Below are 12213 nucleotides of genomic sequence, written 5' to 3'. Positions count from 1 at the left end.
CAGCAGCTCCTTTACTTTGCATCCATTAAGCCTACAAATCAAAGTAAGTCAGTAAGACTGCAGTACTCACAAGCTGAAATATGAAGCATCCTTCTCTGTGTGCAAACTGGCTTTGTTCTCAACCGCATTCATGTCTCAAACCAAAGAGATCATAAAAGAACAGTCACATATTTCTAGACTTGCTTATTCCACTATGATTGACTCCAATGATTTTGGGGAAGGGGGAAGAGGGTATCCATCACTTTTACCAATTTGCTTTTAAACAGTTCTTCAAAGAACACAGGGAAAAGAGCAATAATCCATTATAAGGGAAAAAAAACCCAACAAAACCAGAATAAAACACTTCAGACCAGATTCTGGCTTCTGTAAACAAACTCACTTGACTGACTCCAGAGGAACAGTCTGACATCTTTGATCAGGACCAGTAAAACTGAGCTTAATGCTTAACTCCCTTCTCGAGCTGTTAGCGAAGGTCTCCAGTGACCCCACTCTCACTGCCGCAGAGGCAGGAGAATGCTTTCTGTAACTGCAGAGATATTGCCATTTCAGATTGTATTGGGCTTTCAACCTCTCCTGGGGACGACAGCCCCATCTCACCATACTCCATGGGACAAAAGAACCTCTGCAAGAAAACTGGAACTGATCAGTTCAGGGGAAAGCAGAACCAAACCAAATGCCAAGATCTGGATGCTAAGGACCAGTGCAATGGGTTCCCCTTAACCACCTAAAATGAGAACATATTTGCCATGACAGGGAATTTCAAGAGCACAAGCTCTGCTCCTATCACTCCCGTGGATTTGTTCTATTAGGGTAAGACTCATTTACTCAGCATTAACTGCCTGAAAAGGACAAAGCCATCCAAAGCTATAGAATTACATTAAAGTGAACAGAACAGCACAGTGGGTCAGATATACACCTTGCACAAATCAAAATAGGAAAAAACCAAATCCCTACACTGTTGAATTAGGCCCAAATTCTTAGTTAGGAATATGCAAACTGCAGATTACATAAAGGATAACACTGATCAAGTAGGATGCATGTTACATGCCTGAGACATTAAGGAACATTCTCAGCTAAAGGGGGAAGCTGGATCAAGATCATGGGATGCACAATCATCTGGCTTCTGTCCTCCAGATAAATCCCTGCCTTTTCCATGCCCATAGGAATACAGGCACAGCAGTACGAGGCTCCTCTGAATTAGAAACACTTATATTAACTTGCACTGTGCAAAGAAAAAACCACCCATTGAGTGTTGCACTTTGATCATCAAAAGGGCACCTCAGCCCTCAAAGAGATACAAATTGCAGAGACAAGGGGGTTAATTCATCCATAAAAAGTAGCACTGCTAAATAAATTAATCTATATAAAAAAGAAGAGAGGCTATGGACAGGTTTGGGGGTAGAAGACAAGTCAACTTCTGAGCCCACATGCGCTTGTTTTATTTACATATCCACAAATACCATGAAACACCATCCCAGCCCCCCCACTAGCAGCATGGTCACATGAATCCCATAGATGAGCAGTTCATTCATGAGGCTGAAGTCTACACGCCTTCGCCCCAGTAAGAGGAGGATGATGGAGAGTTTGTACTGGAAACGCAGAAAGATCCGGATGCCAAGGTACTGAAGGCAAAACAAGATAGAGAGTGCCACCCAGAGGATGGAGGTAAACAGGCTGCAGCTGAAGTACAGCAGGAAACGGATGAATCCATACATCCATCGGGATTTGAGATAGATGTCGAAATTGTTGTACTTGGTACGCACCAAGTGAGTGGTCCTCACCGGGCCACAGGCCGAGTGCAGGCAGGTCGTGTGGGGGCCGTGGAACGAGCGGACCCGGCGGGGAATGGGGATTACCGGCATCAGGCACCCCACCGGTCACCGAGTCCCAGGGCAGGATTTACAGGGCACATATCAAATGTTATCCATGAACATGGAAGAGCTCCAACAGCCTGGGAACGCTAACTCTTTGCTGAATTTCCAGGAAGGAAGAGACCTGCAGGAAGGCAGAGAAGGAAAACACATTTAAGTAGCCCCAGCAGGAGGAGAGCAGCACAGCAGATACTCCAGGCTCAGCCCTGACTTACGACTGCTTTGCAAAACTCAGCAACTTCACTTTGCTTCTTTGGTTACTGTTTACCAGCCATAGAGAGATACAAGTCATCACCACCAAGACAGATTGCACACAGCTCCCTGGTCACATGCAACATCAGCACTAGTTGTAACCTGTTAGAAGCTCCACACTGTTACTGGAGGAAAGGGAACAACTTTGTTCTGGAATAAACCACAGATCCTTCTTAACCAAAGAGCCACTCTGCAGCAGTCCACCCATGCGAGTAGTAATACTAATGGAATAGTGTAATATTAATTCATGTTTCTTTGAAAGGAAAATACCAGTTTTCCAGGTACTTCTGCAAGTGAATTCCACTGCCCAGCCCCAGCAGGGAGTTTAGATTTCTGCTCATTTCTAACCTTGGCAAAGCTTCACCAAATAAACAATCCGAAAAGAATGGCAGGTCCTGCAGGAACAATGAGGCAAGCGTGTTTTTCACACTCCCCAGGATGTACCCCCCCTTGCTCTCCCTGTCATTGCCTCCCATGGCAAACAGCCTTTCAAAGACACCCACTAGTTTCTTTCTCCCTTTGGGATCTGCAGAGATAAGTGAAGTATCTTGATCTTCTGGAGTGTTTAGGATTTATAATCCTAACATCCTTCCACACACCCATTGTTGTTGTGTGAGTGATGAGCAGTAGCCCCTTAGCTGCTCCCTGCTTCACCCCAGGCTCACAATGTGCCAAATTCCGGGAATTATACAATGACAATGCACTCATCAGATAATGCTGCAAACAACGGGGACTTCCCCAGCCTCCTTGCACACCCAGACTGCAGAGCCGGGAAGATCATGCCTTTGTTGAACCAGAAATCCTATTACATTTCAAATTAGTATGAAAATGACTTCAAGAAGTTCTTACTTTGCTACTAACAAAACTCATCAGAGAGTAAATTATGAGGCTGCGGGAAACTGTACCTTGACAGCAAAACCCTCTTCAGATACAATGTGCATCACTGCCTAAGTCTTCCCTGCTTCCTGCCTCCAATTCCCTGCAAATGGAAATTGCAGCTCTGCTCTCTGCGTGGCCCCAGGTTCCAGCTCCTTTTTGCCAGGAATCAGCAGGCAACCTGCTGGCTCTGCATGAATCAGGGGTGAATAAAAAGGAGCCTGGATTAACTTATGATTAAGGAATTTAGGAAATTGAGGTCTGTTCCCAGTTCTCAAAGACACCCTCGTAATTTTAAGCGCTGCTTTGCCATAATTTCCTGCCTGGAGAAAGGAAATACCATCAGCTCGGAAGTGAGTTACAAGAATGTATTTTGCAAGACATGTAATTTGGTCAGATACTAAACCAACACTACTTAAAATCAACACAGTTTTGTGCCTGGTGCCTGCAACCAAACCTGCTTCCCATGTGCTCCGTATATACTGCTCTGTGTTTGCTTTCAAAAGGTATTTCTGGAGGACTAAATGAGCAGGATAGGTTAAAATGCACATACTCTGGATTCAGAACATGCACTTTCTGTTGATACAGCCCCCTTCCAACCTCTTTTCCAGGCCACAAAGGTCAGTTAACATATCTAGTAAACTCTTACACAGCTCCCGAATCCAAGTCCCTAAGAGCCACAGGGAATCAGAGCACCCACTATGAGAGCACTCAGCACCACTGTGTCTGTGTGAGGAGCCAAACCCTGCTTGCCTAAGGTGCAGTGGGGGTGAACTCAATACCTTGGCTTCAGGTTTGAGCCCTGCTTTGGAAGAGTTTTCATCCTGATAAAACCTTCAGTAGATGAACCCAAGAGAAGCACTTGAACAGCTCAGCTGTGGAGCGGGACTGTTGGGAACAGCAGCAGCTTGTTCCCATGTCCTCTGCCCATCAAATAACCAGAAACCCTTTGGCAGGTTCATGCCCTTTAGATAAACTCCAGTAGCAACACTGGGACAGCCACGAGCAGAGGGATATGGTCAGAATGAAATAAACTCTCTGAAATATTACATTTTAAGGGTGCTGCAGCCACTCAGCAGGAGGTCAGGAGTCCACTGCCGGTCCTGAGGCCACTTAAGTCTTGTGCCAAGACAAGGGAGGTTTTCCTGGGACACCTGGCCTTGTAGGAAGAGGGAAACAAACTGCTAAGGTGCTTCAGAGACTCACAACCCTCTACATATGAGTTGATCTAAAAGATAAAACAAGAGAGTGAGTTTCAGTTTGCTCATTCTGTGTGTTAGGAAGTTCAGAATGAGAAGCCCCTCCCCAGGCACGAACTGTTAATCCCATAAAGATTCCCAGAGGAATCCCACACTCAATAACATGTCTTAGAGCTTGCTGAGATGTGCCACAGAGAATCACCCAGCTTGTACTCAATGCCAGATGAAGACAGGAGACTCCCCTTCTATTCTCACAGAGACATCAGCATCCATCTAGGGTGTAGGAAACACAATGCAGACCACCCAGTGCCAGCACCTTCCAAATAGGATATGGAAAAGCAGCTCCCCCCAAGCCATACTCTGGCTCACAATGCCTAGAAACAGATCTGGACACCCAATTCCTTACGATCATCCTTCCAGGGGCTCTTTTGTTTTAAAGCACCTTGCTGTGAGGCTGGAAAGCTGCATCAGGCTCTTCTGGATGTCATCCTACAGCTCAAAGGATTTCAAGTCTAAGGCCCAAGCAACCCATGTCAGCCATGCTGCTGTCACCCACAGCATCACATCAACAACGGCCTCATCACCAGGTTATAAATCTGAGGAATTATTCACTCGGGTGAGTTTCCACTTCCTCCCCTTCAAAATGGAGTGGATGAGGAGGAAGCTCTGGGAATACAGCCCCACTTCCCTTCATCTATCTCACATCCCAGCCAGGTCTGCGGTTACTCGGGTACTTCGTGGAGGAGGAGGAACGATGGAAGGGCCTCCACGGTCCCAAAGAGCCCCATCAGTCACGTCCTACGGGACCGGAGCGTTCCAGGAGCCCCAGGAGGTTAGGGACAATGACAAATAAAGGTTAGTGCTGAGAACAGAAAGCAGCGAGCGCCGGAAGGAGGGGAAATTCCAACTCCTGCTCCATCCTACCAGACCCTGAATTAAACCGCAGGACTTAGGAAAAGCAAAGGGGGCAGGAAGCGCAGCCCGGACCGCCCGGGGGTCAGCGAGGCCGCAAGCCCGGCTCGGACACCGCGGAGCCCCGCAGTGACAGCCCCGAGGCCACCGGGCCGGGCCCACAGCCCCTGCGGCGACCGGGGCCCCGCGTCCGCCCCCACCCCCGAGGCCCGGAAGGCGACCCCGCACTGCCGCCCCGGCCGGGCCCAGCACACCTGCCCCGCTCCCCCCACCGCAGACGGGCGTTAAGGGAGGGCGAGAGCGGTTCCCGTCGGCAGCCCCGGGCGCTCCCCGCACTCACCGTCCGGCCCATGGCCTCCCCCGTGCGGCGGCCGCCCAGGCCAGGCGCCCCGGGCCCGGGCTGCTGGAAGGCCCGGGCCTACGGGCGAGCGCCGCAATGCGCATGTGCGGGGGGCAGCGGCGCGCCGGTTCCGGCCGGTAGCGGCGGCGGCGGCGGTGACGGTCAGGGAGTGGCCGCGGAGGCGCGCGGCGATGGCGTCATCGCGCCGCACCGCCCACGCCGGCCGGAAGCGGAGGGCGCCGCGTTGCCCTGGTAACGGGCTGGGGGCGAGGAGCGAGGCCTGCGCCGAGGCTCATGGCGGCCGGGCTGGGGCTGTGGGGCCTGCAGGGCTCCGCTCGGCTCCAGGCTCGGCTGCGGCACCGGTTGCACGTTAGAGGAGGCCGCGTCCCGGCAGAGCACGTGGTGTTCTCACCCCGCTGGAGGGGCTCGGACACTCCTAGGCGGTAACGTCACAAACGGACAGAGCCGGGTGTCTGGGGACGGCAGAAGGAGACAAAAAGCCCCTACGAAACAAACAGGTGGAGGAACATTGGAACGCACAATAAAGAGGAGGGGAAGCAGCGTCCTCCCTGCTGTTCTCCGTTGAATTGAATGAGGAATGGCTTTCCGTACTGGAAACAACACAGGAGTGTCTCGTTGCTGTGGCAGGCACTGTTGTGTCAATAACATTAAATAATCATAACTGGGTCCATCTGGCAGTGCTGAGACCCGCGGCAGGCCCAGAGGTGTCCATGCTCCGTGCCCTGCGGAACAGTTCTACTCAGCCTGTACAATGCAGGGCCCGAGGTGCAGGCTGTGCATCAAAGGGGAATGACAGGCAAGGTAACAAGTGCTGCTGCACTCCCAGTGAATTGCTGTTGTGTGTTCTCCCACGCACCGCCTGCTGGGAGGGAGAAGGGAGGCGAAGCTGGAATGTTTCCTCAACAGCCTGGAACTGGGAACATCTGTTCAGTGACTAAGATAAGCAGGAGAGCCACGTTCCACTTGTCCCTCTGCCATTGCCTGGGACTGGAGCCACAGCCTAGGGCTGGGAATTTCACACAGTGATGAAAGGACTTTGGCTTTCCAGCTTTGCCTTTGTCGGAGGGTGACAGGGATGCTGTAATTCTGCAAAGGGGGGTCCTGACATCCTGCAGGATCGCCTTGGGGTAGGAAAGGTCGTTCCTGTCCTTCAAAAACACCCAGGCAGCTCCAGTGAGCCGCCCCACAAGCTAAAGGTGTGCAAGGGTGTGATGCAGCAGCATCCATGTCCAAACGGACCTGTGTGGTTTCTTAGGTCAGCATGACAAAAAAGCAAGGTGCCCGATACATTCTGACCCCTTTCCTGCTTTAAATGCACAGGTACCTTCACAAAGAACAAGCTGTCCTCAGGCCAGGCATGTAGTACAGCTTTGACATTCCCAGAGGTAAGGTCCTGCAGGCTGCGGTGGCTCAGGAGCCCGCCCACAGCACCCGGCAGGGCTCAGGGCTGTATTTCTTCCCTGTGCTAATTTTACTAAAGACACAACTCATATTCCTGTTGATTGAACAGTTTTGTGTTGACAGCGGTGAAGATTTGTGATGAAACTTATCATCAGCCCAGAGAGCGGCCATTAGTCCCAGTCACAGCGCCCAGCCAGAGCTGATGTATTTTATGGCAGGCTCTGAAGACAAACATACACATTTATATGTCACTTGTTGCACTATAAATTCTAACTTGTACTTCTTTCAAAACTTTTAATGAATTGTATACATTTCGTAAGATTTATAGCGTGAAGCCAAGGGCTCAAAATATTACTTTCAACATATTTGTCACTTTGGCAACAGAACAAAACAAATCGGGCAGATATTGCCTTTTGGAATAAATCATAACTATATGCATCTTAAAAGAGTTTGTTTTGGTCATTAATAGTTGATGGGCCCCCCCAGTGCAGGATTTAAAGTTAAATTATGCAAAATCAAAACCAAACCTTATAATACTTAATCAAACATGCATAAAACTGTCAGGGCCAAATAAATTCTCTCAATTAACTTGCTTCAGATTGTGATTGCATTTACTAATTTAATCAACACCAGAATAATTTGGAGCCTGGGTAATGATGAATGACTGTGGTGCAGCACATGAGGGGCCGCTGAGGCACGTGCTGAGACGGGGACGTGAGACACACTCTCAAGGCTGAGGGCTAGAAAATAACAGCTGAGTTGTCACCATTGGTTTATAATAGAAACATCTTCTTATTCCCATTTTGGGGGGGAATTTTGTCCAGTGATGGTTTTAAACGCCTGTCATTGCTAGACCTGCTCTGGAAGGATGACTTGAGTCAATCTCATTTCCATCTGAGCTGAGTGAGGAACTCAAACTGACGCAGACATTCTCCCCACATTTTGGGCTCATTTTGTGACTGTGATCTTTTGCTCTGAGCACAGGGATGTGTGACTTCAGGCCCTGCTTTCTGGCACCGACTCAGACTTTAGCCTGGGTCAAGTCATTTAGGCTGGAGCTGGAGTAACAGCCCTGTAATATTGAGATGTCCTTTCGCTCAATCCTTTTGCACTCTGAATGGATCTGCACTTACAAGAAAATGGGTCTGGCCCCTGTCTGGAAAAAGCTTTCAATACTATTACTTGTGGAGAGCTAAACATCTCCGTTCTGCAAGCGTAAGCAAGGTTTTATGGGGACATTCTCATTTACAGGTCCATGTGAAGGAGGCTGTAAGGTATTCAACCCCATTAAATACATGCACCTCTGAAAATCACACCCTTAGTTGCTCCTTAACCTTTCCACACTTGTTTCACAAAGAAATAACCGTGTCCCTGGAGTTGCTGCAGGACTGATCTCAGCACTGCAAACCTCTCCCTTTCTCTCTCACTGCAGAATAGACTTCCCACAGGCTGGCTGACCATTTTGGTCACCGTTCATTTGAAATGGGGGTTTTGCTTTATGAACATCAAGCACTCAGCACACTTCAGTCGCCAGCAGAGATCAGTAAATAAAACTGTGTGTGCTGGAAAGGACAGCTAGAGAGCTTGCTAACAAATTTCCTCCACTGACCCGGAAACAACTCCTTGCTCAGTGGTGCTAGAGCCATTCAGAGAGCTGTAATTCTTCAGGTCTTAAAGATAATAAATGTGTTCGCATGGTATTTTTCAGCCTTGCATTCACTGCTGCCTTCCAGTTGTATCCAAACCCACCATTCAAAACAAAGTGTCCTGGGCAAACTCCCTTGGGGTTTGCTGAACCAGCCTATAGAGCTGAAATATACCAAATTAAGGAATTCATTCTTTCCTTTTCCTTAAAGGAGATTTAGGATCAGGTCTGGGCTTTAAATTCTAAATGTAATCGATCCTCCCTACAAATCTGAAGTGTAAAAGCTTCTGAAATATTATTTCTTCTTTCCAGATCTCATCTCTTAGCTGAAATGTCAGCTTTAATCTGTTTGATTTGCATGTGGCAAATAATAATGCAGTATATTAGACTAATCAAATAAAAACCTATGTAGCAGAAAGTGGAACTAATTCCCACTTCTGCAGCACTGCAATACCCAGCAGCATCCCCCGAGCAGCACTCAGAATCCCCATCTCTCCGGTCCTCTCAGCTCCCCGGGAAGGCTTGGGATGTTATTTGGGATTTCAGTAGCACTGGAAACCAAGGGAGTGATGTATATGCATCCACACCCCCAACTAAAATCCACACTGCAGCAGTGCCCAGCACAAGCAGATATCCCAGCTCAGTGGGTAAGGCTACAGAGCACAAGGAGGGCAGGCTGCCATGTCCCTGCAGGAATTCCTGCTCCTGGAACACTTTTATAGATAGATATTTTACAGGTGACTTGTGAAAGATAAAACTAGACCAGTCTGCAGTTTCTAAAGAAATAAATGGTCCGTGTGAGGCTTGGTGAGCCAGTAATGTTTGATGTATTCAATATACATGACACCTCAGCGTGTGCTCTGGCATAATAATCTGCCCTCTGCTGCTGCCAGCATTTGCCGTACTGAAGAGCCTGGGGTGCCCAGGGAGATGGGTGCAGCCTGCTCCCCTCTGCCCTGCAGACTGCACCCTCCTGCCACAGGGAATGGGGCAGAAGGACCAGCCCCAGTGTGATGGGATCCCACTTAACCCACAACAGGTTGGGTTAAATATGTCATCCTATAGTGGGGACACTCACCTCCGCTGATGCCATAGCCTCACTCCCAGCCATTCCCCCCATCTCTGGAGAATAGGAGGTTGTGATTTTAGCGATGCTGGAGTCATGGGAAGATTCGTGCTGACCTGCGGGGCTGGCACAGGAGCCAGCTGCACACATATGGTGAGTGAGAAACTGTCTCTAAAACAAATGAAAATAGAATTGGACACTTTGCCAGGGACAGGCCTCCTGCCAACGCTTGTTGCTGCATCATGTTGGCTACCCCCGATCTGCCTGATGTCAGAAACTGCCGATTATGCAGAAAAATCTCATGCAGAAGTGTCATTATTGCCTTCTGTTCATCCGGGCTCTAACGTAAGCATGAGGCGTTAAACCAGCCCCAGTCCCAGTCTGCCCTGCAGAGCTGAGGTTTGGTGGGCAGGCCCAGGAAGCCTCCCGGCTCCTTGGGCTCTGCCAAGCCCTTCTCAGAGGTGATATTTCAGTAACACCTTTTCTCTGGGAATCTCAGTTCCCTGTTTTCCCATTCATCAGTAACATATCTCAGACGTATCATGGTAGTAGCAGATGGGTCCTTCTAAACTCATTGTGTAGATCCACCAGCTCTATGTTGGTCTCGCTGCCCCTGGGCAGCACCAGGGCTGGGACATGTCTCATCTCCAGCATTTCCAGTGACCCTGTCTCTGTTTCCAGAGGTATTTTAGCAGCCCATGAGGATGCTCAACACCACACCAGCACATTGGGGCAGGGAGTTTGCACAGCCCCTCATGCAACAGGAGCACACCATGGCTCTGCAGGGAAACAGCAGCAGCTGAAGGCTGATAACTGCCCCGGAACCCTGTGCTGGGTGAAGCAGGAGGGCTCAGCTTGAGCTCTGCACTGAGAAAACACAGACCCCATCTCACACCATCATCCCAACAGTTCCTTGGGGGAAAACCACGAACACCACCAAGATACCCAGGCAAACCCGAATTTTACTCCTTCTATCCCTTTTCCAACACGTAAGTCCCAGTTATCCAACACCTACATGCAAGGGAAGGGAAGATGCTTGGGGAAGCTGGAGAGTGACAGGAGGGAGCAGAGACAAACCTACTCTTGGCAAAGGTGTGTGTCCCTGAGCTCCCCCAGTCCACTGTGAATCAATGAAGTCATCTACTTTGGGCATTGGCTAAATGTCAAATTTAGAGTCAGCATTCATTTTTCTGGGATCAATGGAGAGCAGTTCACCTGTATCCATCAGTAGCCAAGCCCAGCACTCGCTAGGATTAGCTGTGATGGCATCAGATCAGAGCTAAGGTTTCACTGTGCCATGAATCCTCCTTGCTTTGCATTGGGGTGCACAAAATAGCTCCATGATATTTTAATGTAAACTACTGTAAGAGTTCCTTTTTCTTTTTAAAGCAGCCAGGAAGAGTTATGGAATGGCTGAAGTCAGAAGGCACCTTTAAAGCTTATCCAGCTCCAGCCTGCTGCCACACACAGGGACACCTTCCACTAGAGCAGGTTGCTCCAAGCCCTGTCCAACCTGGCCTTGAACACTGCCAGGAATAGGGCTGGTTCTCTGGGCACCCTGTGCCAGCGCCTCAGCACCCTCCCAGGGAACAGCTTCTGCCTCAGAGCTCAGCTCAGTCTCCCCTCGGGCAGGTTCAAGCCATTCCCCTCGTCCTGTCCCTCCAGGCCCTTGTCCCAAGCCCCTCTCCAGGTTTCCTGCAGCCCCTTTAGGCACTGGAGCTGCTCTCAGGTCTCCCCTTCAGGAGCCTTCTGTTCCTCAGGCTGAGCACCCGCAGCTCTCTCCGCCTGGCTCCGGAGCAGGGATGCTCCAGCCCTCTGGGCACCCGAGCCCCGCAGCCCGGAGGAGCAGCCCCGAGCCCCGCACTGTGCTACCCGCAGGTCCCGCAGCCGGCACGGGCTGTGCTGCGGCCGCCCCCCGCCTGGCGGTGCTCCTGCCCCAGGGATGCTGCTGCAGCGCAGGCAGCACCGAAGGATGCGGGGAGGGGGGAAAGCGACTCCAGTGAATCCAAGCGCGAAGTCCCTTCTCGGGAGCTCTGTAGAGCCTGGCTGTGGGAGAGACGAGGGGAGCAGGCAGGTGCTGGGTGCCCTCCTGTCAGGATGGGAGATGAGAGTGATGTGCACACGGGAAGGACCCGCAGTGGGACCCCACAGCACTGTCTGCAGACCCCTGAACCCTCCTACTGCTGGTGCCAGGGAAATAAAACAAGCCCTGTCATTCCTGTGGGGCAAAGCTGCCCCAGCCTCTTCTGATAAGCCAAATTTTCCCCTTGTTTTAGCAGGGGAATCATCAGTTCAGAAAATGCTTTGCTGACAGAGAGAAACTTGTGGTGCTCAATACATTTCAGAAGTGTGTTTGACACTGCTTGTGCTTAGGCTGTGTAGCACCAAGGAAATGACTTTCCAGCATCATAACAGCATCAACATCCACATCAATAAAAACGATCAAGAAGAAAGGACCAAAGGATTTATAAACCAAAACTATCTTCAACTATGTCAACATTTGAGAGCAGTGCCTTTTCAAATCAGGTTGCAATGAGATAAAGGTGATTTTGCTGTAGGTAGAGCACTACCCCTCTGCTAATTACCTCTGAACGGGGGGAATGTGGATCTCCATGACCAAGTTATGCCTC

The 12213-nt window shown here is 50.0% G+C and overlaps 1 protein-coding gene across 2 annotated transcripts; it reads right to left on the bottom strand.

Annotated features, from left to right (window-relative positions):
* Nucleotides 1-1415: 1415 nt before the first annotated feature.
* TMEM250 (transmembrane protein 250) lies at nt 1416-5611 on the bottom strand. 2 transcript variants are annotated; one of them, XM_034067430.1, is made up of 3 exons: nt 5451-5611; nt 4050-4227; nt 1416-1995 (listed from the first exon to the last, which is right to left on the bottom strand). In XM_034067430.1, the coding sequence occupies exon 3, from the start codon at nt 1860-1862 to the stop codon at nt 1443-1445; it is 420 nt and encodes a 139-aa protein (XP_033923321.1). In that variant the 5' UTR covers nt 1863-1995; nt 4050-4227; nt 5451-5611; the 3' UTR covers nt 1416-1442. The 2 variants fall into 2 exon arrangements, with proteins under 2 accessions (XP_033923321.1, XP_033923322.1); XM_034067431.1 differs by lacking the exon at nt 4050-4227.
* Between the last annotated feature and the right edge of the window lie 6602 nt (nt 5612-12213).

Source organism: Melopsittacus undulatus, chromosome 11 (genome assembly GCF_012275295.1).
Source record: "Melopsittacus undulatus isolate bMelUnd1 chromosome 11, bMelUnd1.mat.Z, whole genome shotgun sequence".
Lineage (NCBI taxonomy): Eukaryota > Metazoa > Chordata > Aves > Psittaciformes > Psittaculidae > Melopsittacus > Melopsittacus undulatus.
Note: the sequence above shows the minus strand (reverse complement) of the source record. Positions and strands in the feature narration are given on the sequence as shown.